At 51.4% G+C, this 13,299-nt stretch overlaps 1 protein-coding gene across 1 annotated transcript; it reads left to right on the top strand.

The window, feature by feature from the left end:
• Positions 1-5,516: 5,516 nt before the first annotated feature.
• ZNF768 (zinc finger protein 768) lies at positions 5,517-8,665 on the top strand. Its single transcript, XM_073350492.1, has one exon. It carries the CDS (start codon positions 5,825-5,827, stop codon positions 6,683-6,685), a length of 861 nt encoding a protein of 286 aa, XP_073206593.1. The 5' UTR covers positions 5,517-5,824; the 3' UTR covers positions 6,686-8,665.
• The last annotated feature ends 4,634 nt before the right edge of the window (positions 8,666-13,299 follow it).

The raw sequence follows: 13,299 nt of genomic DNA, 5'->3' as shown, positions 1-13,299 counted from the left end.
GTCCGGAACACTAATTGGAATAGGTGTGGTATGCCCGGACGAGAGAAGGTGCAGGGCACTATACTACACAAGGGGCAGTGGGACAAATGGACTATTGACACCATCCACCTTGATGCCTGGCCCTATCAGGAAATGTGTCACCATATGTCCTATGCTTTTCCAGGGATACCTGGGCAGGAGGATCCCAAAAGGAAAGAAAAAAAAAAAGGGGGGGGGGGGTGGAGTGTTAGGATACAGATATTCAGGCTTATCTGTAAAGGCCTGTACGCTAAGAATTTAGGTGTATTCTTATCACTCGGCTAGTTAGAGAGATATAAAAGAGAGAATCAAAATCACTGTCTGCGGGTGTAAGGTCTTTCTCTTACTGTGACAGTCTGAGGCCCTGTTCTTAGGCTAAGGCCTTTGGCTAAGCAGCAGAGGCAGCCATAAGCTGGGAAGCGACCAGTCACCTCCTCGCATTCCAAACTAGTCACATTGAAAGAAGGTGCTATTGGGCTGTTAGGAATACAATCCTGTCCTGATAGTGCCTGTCACCTCCAGAGAAAGGGAAGTGCCTAAAAGATGTAAAAGAAAACTTAGTTTGATAGCATCCTGTCTGGCAAGAACTCACTTATCAATAGCTGGGATGTGAAATCCTCACTTCTGTATTGTTTTGTCATTATAGTTCCCACTTTGCTATTGTTTGTCTGTATAATCTCTGTCTGGTTCTGTGATTGTTTCTGTCTGCTGTATAATGAATTTTGCTGGGTGTAAACTAATTAAGGTGGTGGGACATAATTGGTTAAATAATCATGTTACAATATGTTAGGATTGGTTAGTTAAATTTCAGGAAAATGATTGACTTCAGGCTATATAGTAGAACTTCAGTTCTGCTTAGCTATACTTTCACCAATCAGGGAGTGAGTGGGTGGGTGTGAGGAGGGGAAATGGGAACAGGGACTGAGGGTGAGGAAATTGGAATCCATGTTTGGCTAAGGGCAGGAATGGGAAAAGGGACACAGGTTTAAGGCTCTGTGGTGTCAGAGCTGGGAAGGGGGACACTAAGGAAGGAAACTGGAATCATGCTTGCCGGAAGTTCACCCCAATAAACATTGAATTGTTTGCACCTTTGGCCTTCGGGTATTGTTGCTCTCTGGTCATGCGAGAAGGATCAGGGAAGTAAGCAGGTGAAGGAATAAGCCCCTAACATGTGCTCCCAGTGGGGTGTACCTATGGCCATGGATTGCTTTAATTCAGCCCAGGGAAGGATGCAGAGAAGAGGAACCATGGACTGACCCAAGGGAGGATCATGGTCGGAGCCACCCTCTTCCAGGCTAGAGTGGGGTGGATCACAACTCCCCTGGATGAATATGAATGGAGTGGGCAAGGCAAAAGGATCAGTAAAGAGAGAGCCAACCCTGCTCATGCTGCCTTGCAAAGGCAGACTCCATTTCCCAGAGGCCCTTGCAAAGGGGGCGTGCACAAAAAACAGGACAGGACCCCAGCCCCGTCCATTCCCACTCTTCTTAGTTCCTGCTGGGGCCTGGGACAGTGTTGTGGGGTCCCTTGGGGTTCCAGGTGCTGGGGGGAGGGATTGGCCGTGTGTTTCTCCCGGGAGGAGTGGGGGCTCATGGCGGAAGGGCAGAGGCAGCTCTACAGGGACATCTTGCAGGAGAATTATCAGACTCTGATCTCGCTGGGTGAAGCACCGCTGCCCCTTGGGCATCAGGAGCTGGTGGGGGTCTGACATACTCATAACTGACTGCCAGCCCCCCTGCTCTAACCCGCTAGACCCCACTCACCTCCCAGAGCTGGGCTAGAATCCAAGAGTCTGGGCTCCCAGCCCCTCTTCTACGTGTGTGTGTGTGTGTGTGATGAGAAGTAAGCTTAAGGATCAATTTCCTATTCATGCACAAATGCATCATCACGGCAACAAAGATCACATCCCTATGACTTGTTACTAGGCGTACTACTGTAGCGCCTGGACGGTTGTTGTCCAACGCATGACTGAGATTGCCCTGTGTACCTGCCCAATGGAGGTGGACTTGGGACTCCAGGGTCCTGAACTGTATTCCTGGCTCTGCCACTGACCCACTGTGTGACCTTGCCCTAGTCGGTTTCCCCTCCCTCTATTTAGATCATAAGCTCGTCCTGTTAGGGATGGTCTCACTGTTTCTGCACAATGCTTAGCAAGTGGGATTGGAGCCTTTTGGTGCTACATAAGACAATTTTGCTGCTCTTTTCGTTGCCTGGTCTGGCCTGTGCTTTCCTTGGAATCCACTGGCAATGGAGTTTCACTCCCGGAAACTATTTACTTTTAAAAATGTTATTTGGATTGCTCTTAGCACTTCATTGTTTACCTGCATTAACGCTATGCAGCTGGATTGTGCTATGTGACTGATATTTTAATAGCAATAATCATTCAAAATATTAATAATTGTTAGTCATTTCAGCAATTACACTTCTGTGTTTCTAGTATAGCACTTCCTGTTTCTCCTGCAACATTAGATTTTAATTCTAAATTGGGGAGCCAGGGGGATTTTTTTTTTTTTATACCCAAGCTTATTCTTTGGGGTCATGTGACTTTTAGGCTGACTGATTTCCTGGTTTCATGTCAAAACTATTTCGGTTTCCTTTGATCCTCCTAAGGGGATTGCCCACTGCTACTGTTGTTTTGCCTCTCTAACCAGCACCGTCCTCCTTTTTCGCCTCACTTGTGTGTCAAACTTCGATCCCAAATAGTCATCCCAGGCCAGATTTTTAAGTGTTGAAAATACCTAGATGCTATTGAAAATTCTGCTAGTCCCCTTAATACACTTACAAATCTGGCTCTTAAGGCACTATACTATCTTATATGAAATCCTTTTCAGAAACCAATTTCTACGGTAATTTTTATTGAATATAGGCATACAACCCTGAGAGAGATTGACAACCACAAGCATTCAAAAATCATGGGTTTTACACCTGAAAATCATGACATTTAAATAAATACATACATTTGGGGGTCTTTTATTTTGTCTTTTTGTTTCTGAGCTTCTAGGGTGCACTAGCTTCATACTTTTTCTGTTTCCTCTCCCAAAGACTGCATCTACCTAAAACAGTTGTACATGCCTTTAACATTCAATACTGTTTTGGACCTCCAGTAACATGTGAGTCTCCCCTCCTGTCATAATTGAAAACTTATTAAAGATCCTTATTTCTGTAAGTAATCCCCCATCCTGCAAACACCGAAGTGCAGACTTCCTTCTTTCTATTACTTTCTTTGTTGCATTGTAGATATGTCAATTTGTAAATATTGATTTTTTAATTGAATTGTATATGCTTCTAATTGCATATTTTAATTGCATAGCCTTTAAGATGTACGCTACATATTTTGTGACGATACATTCCAGTGACATTCTTCATTCTGACAAATTTACGGTTCTGTGCTGCCAAAATCCGGGATTTTTTAAAGTGAATTAGCCTGATACTCCTTTGCATTGATTGGGCCGGAGCACAGTGCTGACCTCACCTGGTTTGCCGTTTGGCGAAACTAAACGGCCTTGTCACCATTGTGTCTTCACAGGGAGATAGCTAATGCGTGTTGGCCATATCACACTCCAAAACCACATCTTTTCCAGACTATGCTGCTGCCTCAGACATTAAATGAACCATTATTATCCATAGCTTGACCGCTCTGGTACTGCTTGCGGCTAGCCCTGCTCCTTCGCCGTCAGAGGTATTTGCGTCTGAATGTTTGCAGCCCCCCATTTGTGTGGGTGTCATGGAAAACCAATGAAAACGTTTTTAAACTGGAGGAAATAACAGGTTTGTCTCCCCTCAATTTCCCTTCCCTTATTAAGATAGTACCGTGTGACATTAAAGGTGTGAAACGGATGCACATAAAGTGCCTTAAACCCCTGTGTAGACACTCTCGTTCAGAAGTGAAGTGACCTTAGTTTTGACAACAGCTTTCAGGGCCATCATAGCACTACTAATCATCATACTTAGCCCTTTCTTGAGTGCAGGGCTTACAGTGGACGAGAAGCTGGATAGGAGTCAGCAGTGTGCCCTTGTTGCCAAGAAGGCCAATGGCATTTTGGGATGTATAAGTAGGGGCATTGCCAGCAGATCGAGGGACGTGATCGTTCCCCTCTATTCGACATTGGTGAGGCCTCATCAGGAGTACTGTGTCCAGTTTTGGGCCCCACACTACAAGAAGGATGTGGAAAAATTGGAAAGAGTCCAGCGAAGGGCAACAAAAATGATTAGGGGGCTGGGGCACATGACTTATGAGGAGAGGCTGAGGAACTGGGATTGTTTAGTCTGCAGAAGAGAAGAACGAGGGGGGATTTGCTGCTTTCAACTACCTGAAAGGGGGTTCTAAAGAGGATGGCTCTAGACTGTTCTCAGTGGTACCAGATGACAGAACAAGGAGTAATGGTCTCCAGTTGCAGTGGGGGAGGTTTAGTTTGGATATTAGGAAAAACTTTTTCACTAGGAGGGTGGTGAAGCACTGGAATGCATTACCTAGAAAGTGGAAGACTCTCCTTCCTTCGAGGTTTTTAAGGTCAGGCTTGACAAAGCCCTGGCTGGGATGATTTAGGTGGGGATTGGCCCTGCTTTGAGCAGGGGGTTGGACTGGATGACCTCCAGAGGTCCCTTCCAACCCTGATATTCTATGTCTCCGGAGCCACAGGTCGGCCACCCCTGGTCTAGGAGCTTGTGTTTAAAAGGTATTCATAAGCTGGATGTACTGTTCCCCCTGTGTTAGGCTAGTTACAGTGTTCTGTGTACAGTAAATGTTTGTTTACTATAGAAACTTTCTACAAAGGGAAGAGACCGAATACAGAAATATTGCAACCCCTTCCTCTGTTCGCTGGTTTTAGAGGCAAGAGCCCGGCCCTGGAGTGCTGTAGCATGCTTTTGCAAATTAGACAAATACCTTTCTTTAGGGGTGTCAGAGGAGCAGCCCTGTTCGTCCGTATCCGCAAAAAGAAAAGGAGGACTTGGGGCACCTTAGGGATCACTCTTTTTCTTTATGGGTGTCCCCATTTAAGGCAGAGATGTCCCAGGGATGAAGCGGCACCTCTCACCATCACAAAGGGCTCCCGGGAGATGGGGGGAGGTAGCAAACTTGGGCCGAGCCTACCCCCCCCCCCCGGCCCACCTTGCTACCCCTGGACCAGATGATGAAGGGGGTGGGCAGCAAACTGCGCCAGGGTAGCACCCCCCCCCCAGGTGAGGGCAGCGGTTTGTAACATTGCACCCTGCGGCGGGGGGGGGGGGGAATTCAAAGCACCGGGGATCCCCAAGTGTTTTGCAGCGGGGGGGGGGGGAGGCGACCAGGGCCAGGAGGGAGCGTGCCGGCAAGGGAAGGGTTAAGCCGAGGCATTGCCCCGCCCCAGAGCACATGGGGCCGGGCTGTGATAACGCCGGGACCTTCCCGGCCCGGCCCCGGCTGCAGCCCCAGCCGGGCGGGGCGCGGGGGCGGCGCCGCGAGAGAGACTCGCCGCAGCCGAGGCAGGAAATCGCCGCCCGGAGGAAGCGGCCGCGGGGCCGGGGCCGGGGCCGGGGATCGGGGCCCAGCTGGGACCGGAGACCCCCCCCAGCCAGCTCCGGGGGTCTGTGCAGCTGAGCCCGGCAGGGTCCCCCCCACCCAGCCCCCCGGGCCTTCGGGGCAGCCCCGGCCCTGCTCTCCCCCGCGGGAGAGGGGCAGGGGTTGGGGGGTTCGCTGCTGCCCCTCGGGGGTCTCCCTCCCTTTGCCGGGCGCAGGGAAGGGGCCTGGCTGGATCCCGGCAGCCGCCAGGACGCAGGAGGGGAGCCCCCAGGGGCGGTGGGGGGGGGACACGCCCGGGGAGCCCCCATGGGCGACGCTCTGACCATCTGCCCCGACTGCGGGAAGAGCTTCCGCCAGCACTCGTACCTGGTCACCCACCGGCGCGTCCACACCGGGGAGCGGCCCTACAGCTGCGCCCAGTGCGGCCGGGGCTTCTCCCAGCGCTCCAGCCTCATCCGGCACCGCCGCACCCACACGGGCGAGAGGCCCTACCGGTGCCCCGACTGCGGCAAGGCCTTTGCCCTCAGCGCCTCCCTCCTGGCCCACCAGCGCACCCACACCGGGGAGCGCCCCTACGGCTGCGCCCAGTGCGGACGGGGGTTCAGCCAGCGCTCGGCTCTGGTCACCCACCAGCGCACCCACACCGGGGAGAGACCCTACCAGTGCCCCGACTGCGGGAAGAGCTTTGCCATCCGCTCCCACTGCACCGCTCACCAGAGGACCCACGGGGATCCAGGCGGGGAGCCCCCCTACCGGTGCCCCCAGTGTGGGGAGGGCTTCCGGCTCCGCACGCGGTTCCTGCATCACCGGCGCAGCCATGCGGGCGGCAAACCCCACCGCTGCCCCGACTGTGGGAAAGGATTCTCCCGCAACTTCCTGCTCAAGACGCACCGGCGGATCCACACCGGGGAGCGGCCCTACCCCTGCCCCGACTGCGGGCGCCGCTTCCGGCAGAGCTCCCACCTCACCCACCACCGGGCCACCCACACCGGGGAGCGGCCCTACCGCTGCAGCCGCTGCGGGGACGCCTTCCCCTGCAGCTCGGAGCTCTACCTACATTACCGTACCCACACCGGGGAGCGGCCCTACCAGTGCCACGACTGTGGGCGCAGCTACACCACCAACGGCAGCCTGCGGCGGCACCGGGCCAGCCACGGCCTGGGCTAGGGCTGCAGCCGGCTCGGCCCAGGGGCACCCTCCTGGGCAAGGGGCTGCATCTTCCTGCCTCTAGGCATGGCCTTTCTGGCTGTTTGCTGGATGGCTTGTACTGGGGAAGAGAGCTAGGGACGGGTTATAGGGGGCTCGCGGTGGATCGTTCCAGGAGAGAGAAGGAACACAGGGAGGGATCGATGGGTCATACAGGTCTAGAGCTGGGTCATACCTGTTAGACTGTGAAAAGCAGCTCCGCTCCATCTTCCGCTCCAGGTCCCGAAGATGAGGTTTTCAAAATGATCTGAAGTGTGCGTGTATTTTTCCAGGCACCTTGAAATAGAGCGTGAGTGTGTCTGTCTGTTCTTAGATGCAGATCTGTGTTCTGGGGCTCAATAGAACAATCAGCCGACCCACAAATTGTGCCAGCAGGGGGTGCAATGTTGGTAGGCCCTGGTGGCAGCTATCAGGTGACAATGACAGACCTCCTTAGCGCCACTTAGGGAGTAGAGAGAGCCGCCGAGAAAGGAAGCGACTGCCAGGAGACATGGCGGGTCAGAGCTGAGCTGGTTGCAAGCACCGAGCCCTAGGAGATCAGCCTGGGTTGGAGTCAGCAAGTCAAGAGAAGGAGGTGGGAGCATGACCCTGAGAGGGAGCAGAGGCAGAGATTCTTGGTCACAGAGCCCACTGGAGGGGCAAAGGTGGGGATTGTGCTGCGGGGAAACTGCCGACTGTTTCTTTTCTGCGGCGTATAGGGAAACAGGGTCCTGTGGGCATTCTTTGTAAATAAACACCATCACACCTGGAATAGACCTGCCTTGTCTCAGCGAGGTGCTGTCCACAGAGGAACAGCCTTGCAAGGCCCTGGCTATTGGCTAAGAGCTCAGGCCGGAAGGTTACAGGGTATGGGCACGATACCTTGCCCCAGATTAATCCTGAATCAGTCCGTCCCTTGGGAAGAGAGCAGCATAAGCCTGAAGCAGCACAGATCTGCCCCCATCTGGACCCCAGGTGGGGTGGACCAATGTTCTAGGGTGGTCCAGAGAATCTTCTTTCTAGCTGCCTGGCCGGTGGGTCTTGCTCGCATGCTGAGGAATGACCGATTAGGGGTCAGGAAGGAATTTCCCCCCCCCCAGGACAGATTGGCTGGGGCCGTGGGCGGGGTGGTTGTCAACTTCCCATGCAGCAAGGGGTGCAGGTGGCCAGCTGTTGAACATCTGGGCATAGAATTATAGAGTTGTAGGGCTGAAAGGGACCTCAAGAGGTCATCAAGACTAGCCGCCTGTGCTGATGCGGGACCAAGATCATCCCTGACAGGTGTCTGTGTAACCTACTCTTGAAAACCTCCAGTGACGGGGATTCCACAACTTCCCGGGGCAAACCTGTTCTCGCACTTCACTACCCTGAGAATTAGGAAGTTTTTCCTTATCACTAACCTACATCTCCCTGGCTGCAGAATGAGCCCATTATTTCGTGTCCTACTTCCGGTGGACATGAAAAACGATTGATCCCTGTCCTCCTTATCACAGCCCTTAACATATTTGAAGACTGTTACCAGGTTCCCCCCTCTGTCTTCTTTTCCCAAGAGTAACATGCCTGGTTTTTTTTTGTTTTTTTTTTAACTTTTCCTCCTAGGTCAGGTTCTCTGAATCTTTTATCATTTTTGTTCCTCTCCTCTGGACTCTCTCCAGTTTGGCCACATCTTTCCTGAAGTGCGGTGCCCAGAGCTGGACACAGTGCTCCAGCTGAGATCTCATCAGTGCTGAGGAGAGCAGGACATTTACCTTCCATGCCTTACATACAGCATTCCTGGTAATACACCCCAGAATGATACTAGCCTTTTTTGCAGAGGCATCCCATGGTTGACTCATAGTCAATTTGTGACCCACTGTAACCCTCACATCCTTTTCAGCAGCATTGCCACCTAGCCAGTTCCCCATTTTGTAGTTGTTCTTTTGATTTTTCCCTCCTAAATAAAGAACTTTGCACTTCTCTGTACTGAATTTCATCCTGTTGATTTCCGCCCAATTCTCCAATTTGTCATGCTCATTCTGAATTCTTCTCCTGTCCTCCAAAGAGCTTGCAACCCCTCCCAGCTTGGTGTCGTCTGAAAGTTTTATAATTGTACTCTCCACTCCATTATCCAAGTCATTCATGAAAATCTTGGCTAGTACTGGACTTAGGACTGACTCCTACAGGACGGCACTAGATGGCCGCTGCCAGTTTGACAGCAAACCATTGATAACTACTCGCTGAGTATGGGCTCACCCAATCAATTCCCTGCCAGTGCAGGGACCGTCAGGCATTGGCGGCTCACTGGTTTCTCGTGTTCTCTGCCCGTTGCTCACAACAGGGCTGAAATGCTTTGGTCGAACTAAAGGCTTTGGGCTGAATAGTAATGGCCTGTGACCTATGGGAAGTCAGATTAAATGAGCTAATGGCCTCAACCATCCATGAAACTTTGCTGTTTGTTGAGGCTGGTTTAGGCCACGCAGGTTGGGGAGGGGCCTGTAACTGGGGGCTCTGTTATTTATACTGACATTTTAAAAATGCATCCAGGCCTCTGGGTCCCTGGCAGGTCAATTAAAAATTGCTTCCCAGAAAGCTATTCCTTGCCTTTCAGAGTTTGCATTTTAGCCCCCATCCGTCAGCTGCAGGCTATGGTAACACTGCATTAATTTTCTGGCAGGGGATTTCCCTTGTTTGTTATTGAGGAAGTGCTGGTAGCAGTGAGGGGGTGGGATTAGGGGAATCTGTGTGTGCAAAGGGGCATCGTGGGCACACTTCACCATTCAACTGCTGCCTCCCCCCTCCTCCGTGCTGCCCCATGCGTTGGTAAGAGAGGAGGGGAGCTGGTGGGGCTGTGTAGGGCACAGCCCAGGTGGGGGCAGGGGAGTGGAGATGCCAAATGCCTTCCCCAGATACACACATCCAGGGAGAGGTGTGAAGTGGCCCATTCATCTCAGGGCAATGAGAACACCCCAGGCAGATGACTACTGCCTGCAACAATCGCTCGGAGAGGTGTGTACTGCTCCATTCATCCCAGCGGGTGTGCGCGTGCACCCGGAACTGAGCATGCCCGTCCCCAGCGCCTGGCACAGCCCCAGTGCTGGAGTCCAGTGCCCATACCCCTCGCATGTCCAAAAGGAGCCCCAGAGGCCACGCAAAAGGCAGGGTGAGAGCAAACGCCTATGGCACAGAGTGGCCCACCCTGAAGATTTTGCCTCCTTGCCCTTGCCTTTCAGGGGCAGCACTTGTTGCCTTAATCCCTTGGGCAAGCAAACAACAGCTCGCAGGGGCGTGAAGGGACGTCTCCACCAAGGGGCCTTAGCCTCAGCATTGCAAGGCCTAGCTTTTCGGTGCCTGTGATGGGTTCAGAGGAACATAGAACCATCGGGCTGGAAGGGACCGCCAGCATCATCGAGTGTAACTCCAGCCCCGCTGGAGTGATTTGTATAGGATGTCTGAGATCACAGCCTGGCTCAGGCCCAATAGGTGGGGGAACACCTAGATGGGGTTTAGGTGTGAGACAGGCCCCTGGAGCAAGGACTTTAGGTGGCAGTGTGGTTTCCCACTGGCAAATCTTTAGGTGCTAAAGAGACTTTGTCAATGGAAATTCACGCACCTAGAGGCCGTCAGTGCTCACAGGGTTAGGCAGCAGCTGAGAAGGGATTTTGAGGATCTAAATGTTGGATTTAGGTGCCTAAAGTGCACTTAGGGTGACCAGATAGCAAGGGTGAAAAATTGGGACGGAGGTTGGGGGGTGTGTGTGTAATAGGCACCTATATACGACAAAGCCTCAAATATCGGGACTGTTCCTATAAAATCGGGACATCACGTCACCCTAAGTGCAGTTATCCCTTTGTGGACCTAGCCTGAAAGCTTTTGTAGTGCATTGTTGCCAACCCCCCAGGATTGTTTTGGAGACTTCAGGCATTAAAGCTGAATCTTTAATTAAAGAGTATGTCACGTGATGAAAGCTCCTGGAATGCATCCAGCCGAAATTGGCAACTCACCCATTATTCCTTGCCTGAGGGTCGGAGCCTAAGCTCTGGGCCAAATACATGATACAAATCTGCAAATGTTCAAAGCTGCTCTTTCTGGTGGGGCTGCATGTGGGGAACTCCTTAACCAAATGACCCGCAATTGTCCCTTCTGGGCTTAGACTCTATGATTCTATTGCACGTGGGTTTCCAAGCACCTTGACTGTTAAAGTCGGACGCTGATTGGGGTGCCCTGTCAGAGGAAACCCTTGACCAAATGACCCCAAACTAGTACCATTTTCTGTCCTGCTGGTACTGAGGATGGGTAGCAATTTTCAAGACAATCTGATTAGGCACGTAGGTTTCCAAGCACTTTGAACTATTGGTTCTTAAGCAAAAAGCTCTGAGTTTAGGGCTCGTTTGCCACAACCGGAGAGCGGTCATCTAGGCTGGTGAATTTGCCAACAGCTCAACTTGAACTCATGACACAGGGGAGGTGCTTGGAGTCAACCCTTAAGCTCCTGAGCAACTCTATTATTCGGGCTGCTGCTTCATAGGCTCATTCATCCCCGTCTCAGGGTACATCAGCAAACCTTCCCAGGTGCATGCCACTTCAGCAAGCCACAGCACAGCCCTCGTACTTCTTTAACTCTTGCTCCCCCAAAGGCGGAGTGAGTGGGTGCTAGACGCGAGCAGAGATCAGACCAGATCGAGTGAGATCGGTGCGGGGTGATCACAGCAAGAATTTGAGCCCACGGGTGTGTAGCAAAAAAACCCCAGTGTGATAAGAACGGAAATGTTACCAACCGGTGCTTTATTCTGCTCAGCAACCCCTTGTCCGAATGACCCCAAATTTGCCCTGCTGACCTTATGCCAGGCCCTTATAGGGCCCAAAGATTTTTAAGAAGCGTTGTGTATGCAGATGCTAATCTAAGAACTTCCAGTGCCATGTTCCAGTTGGCTAATACAGCCTGCTCTGTCTTGAAAACGCTTGGGGTCGCTGCAAATACTGGCTGAGGTACATTAAGAACGGCCGTACTGGGTCAGACCAAAGGCCCATCTAGCCCAGTATCCTGTCTTCCGACAGTGGTCAATGCTGGGTGCTTCAGAGGGAATGAACAGAACAGGTGATTATCAAGCGATCCATCCCCTGTTGCCCCTGGGAGTGTACAAGTCTCTAACCAGGAGTCTGTTTCAGTTGGATTCACTGAGGAGAGCTTGCAATGTGAAACAGGAGTTCTGGAGCTGTCTCGGAGGTGGCGAGGCTGCATGGCCTAACCTGAAGTAAGTGTCAGACTCTGTGGAAGCCTAACTGTAAAAAGGTTCCCCCAAGAGACTGTTTAAAAGCTGGAGCAGAGCACAGATCCCGTCCATGCCCAGAGGATCTGGCCTGGGTGGTGCTGAGAACGGTAGGGCACATTCCAGCTAGAGCTGGGTGAATAACGAATTTTTTGATTCACCGGCAATTCTGAAAACAAGAGAAAAGAAATCATTTGGGGTCAAGCTGAAAACCACATTTTCAGCAAATCAAAAAGTGGGGGAGGGGGATTAGTTTTGGGTCAATGTACATTTTTTTGTTTCAATTTTGAGCATTTTTTAAAAAATCTTTTTGAATTGGAGTTTAATGAAATTGAAGGAAATTCGGAATCCAAAAGTTGTTTTGAACCAAAAAAATCAAAAAATGTTCCATTTAGAAAATGTCAAAACTTTACATTTGGATTTTTCAGATTTTATTTTTTGTAAATCAACAATTTGGTGAAACTAATGTGAATTTGCGAAATGTTGCCATGGTGCAAAATCTGCACTTTTCATGGGGGAAAAATGGTTCAGATGAAACCGTTTGCCCACCTCCAGTTCTGACATTGAGCTAACCAAGACCTGGGGTGGTAAGTTGGCAGGAAAGAGCCCATCTCCCTGGTAGCAGACCCCCAAACCATTTACGGTTTTGGTTAAGTCTAACTGTTCGGTGTCACCCCGGGAGCTTATCAGATGCCAGCGCCGACTGAGGATGGCTGGTCTGACGCACTCCCAACAAGAAGAGGTGGTGACAAACTTTCCGTCAAAACTGTTTTTCTACAGAAAATTGAGTTTTTGACTAGATGAAAAGCACCCACTGCTTTCCACGGAAAATGTCCATGTCTTGTCAAAAAAACCAAATGTTTGAAAACAGAAATATTTCAATTTGGATCTGCCACCACAGTGCCGTAGGGGATTTATAGTTTGGTTGCCTCATGTCTCCAGTCTCCTCTAGGCGGGGGGTGAGGGCTGAGCTCCCTGGCTGGACTAGATCTTCCATGATGCACTGCAGGTGTGAGAGTTTCATGATGCACCATCTCCTGTCACCTAGAGTAGACCATGATGCATCAGGGGAGATGTACTCAGACCTGGGAGCCCAGCCTATATAGAATAGGATCATGAGGCACACAATCTACAACTCCCATGATGCATCATGGCCACAGGATTCCCATATGCACTGCCTCCCATCCCCTAGGGCAGGCCATGATACACCTTGGGAGATGTAGTCCGACCAGGGAGCCCAGCCTATAGAGAAGGGGAGCATGAGAAACCAACAACTCTAATAATGCCAGTGGCTCTGGGACTCCCAGGATGCACTTTGGTCTGTCTTAGGTGAGAAGGGGAGGTGCATCC

This window comes from Lepidochelys kempii, chromosome 6, assembly GCF_965140265.1.
Source record: "Lepidochelys kempii isolate rLepKem1 chromosome 6, rLepKem1.hap2, whole genome shotgun sequence".
Lineage (NCBI taxonomy): Eukaryota > Metazoa > Chordata > Testudines > Cheloniidae > Lepidochelys > Lepidochelys kempii.
Note: the sequence above shows the minus strand (reverse complement) of the source record. Positions and strands in the feature narration are given on the sequence as shown.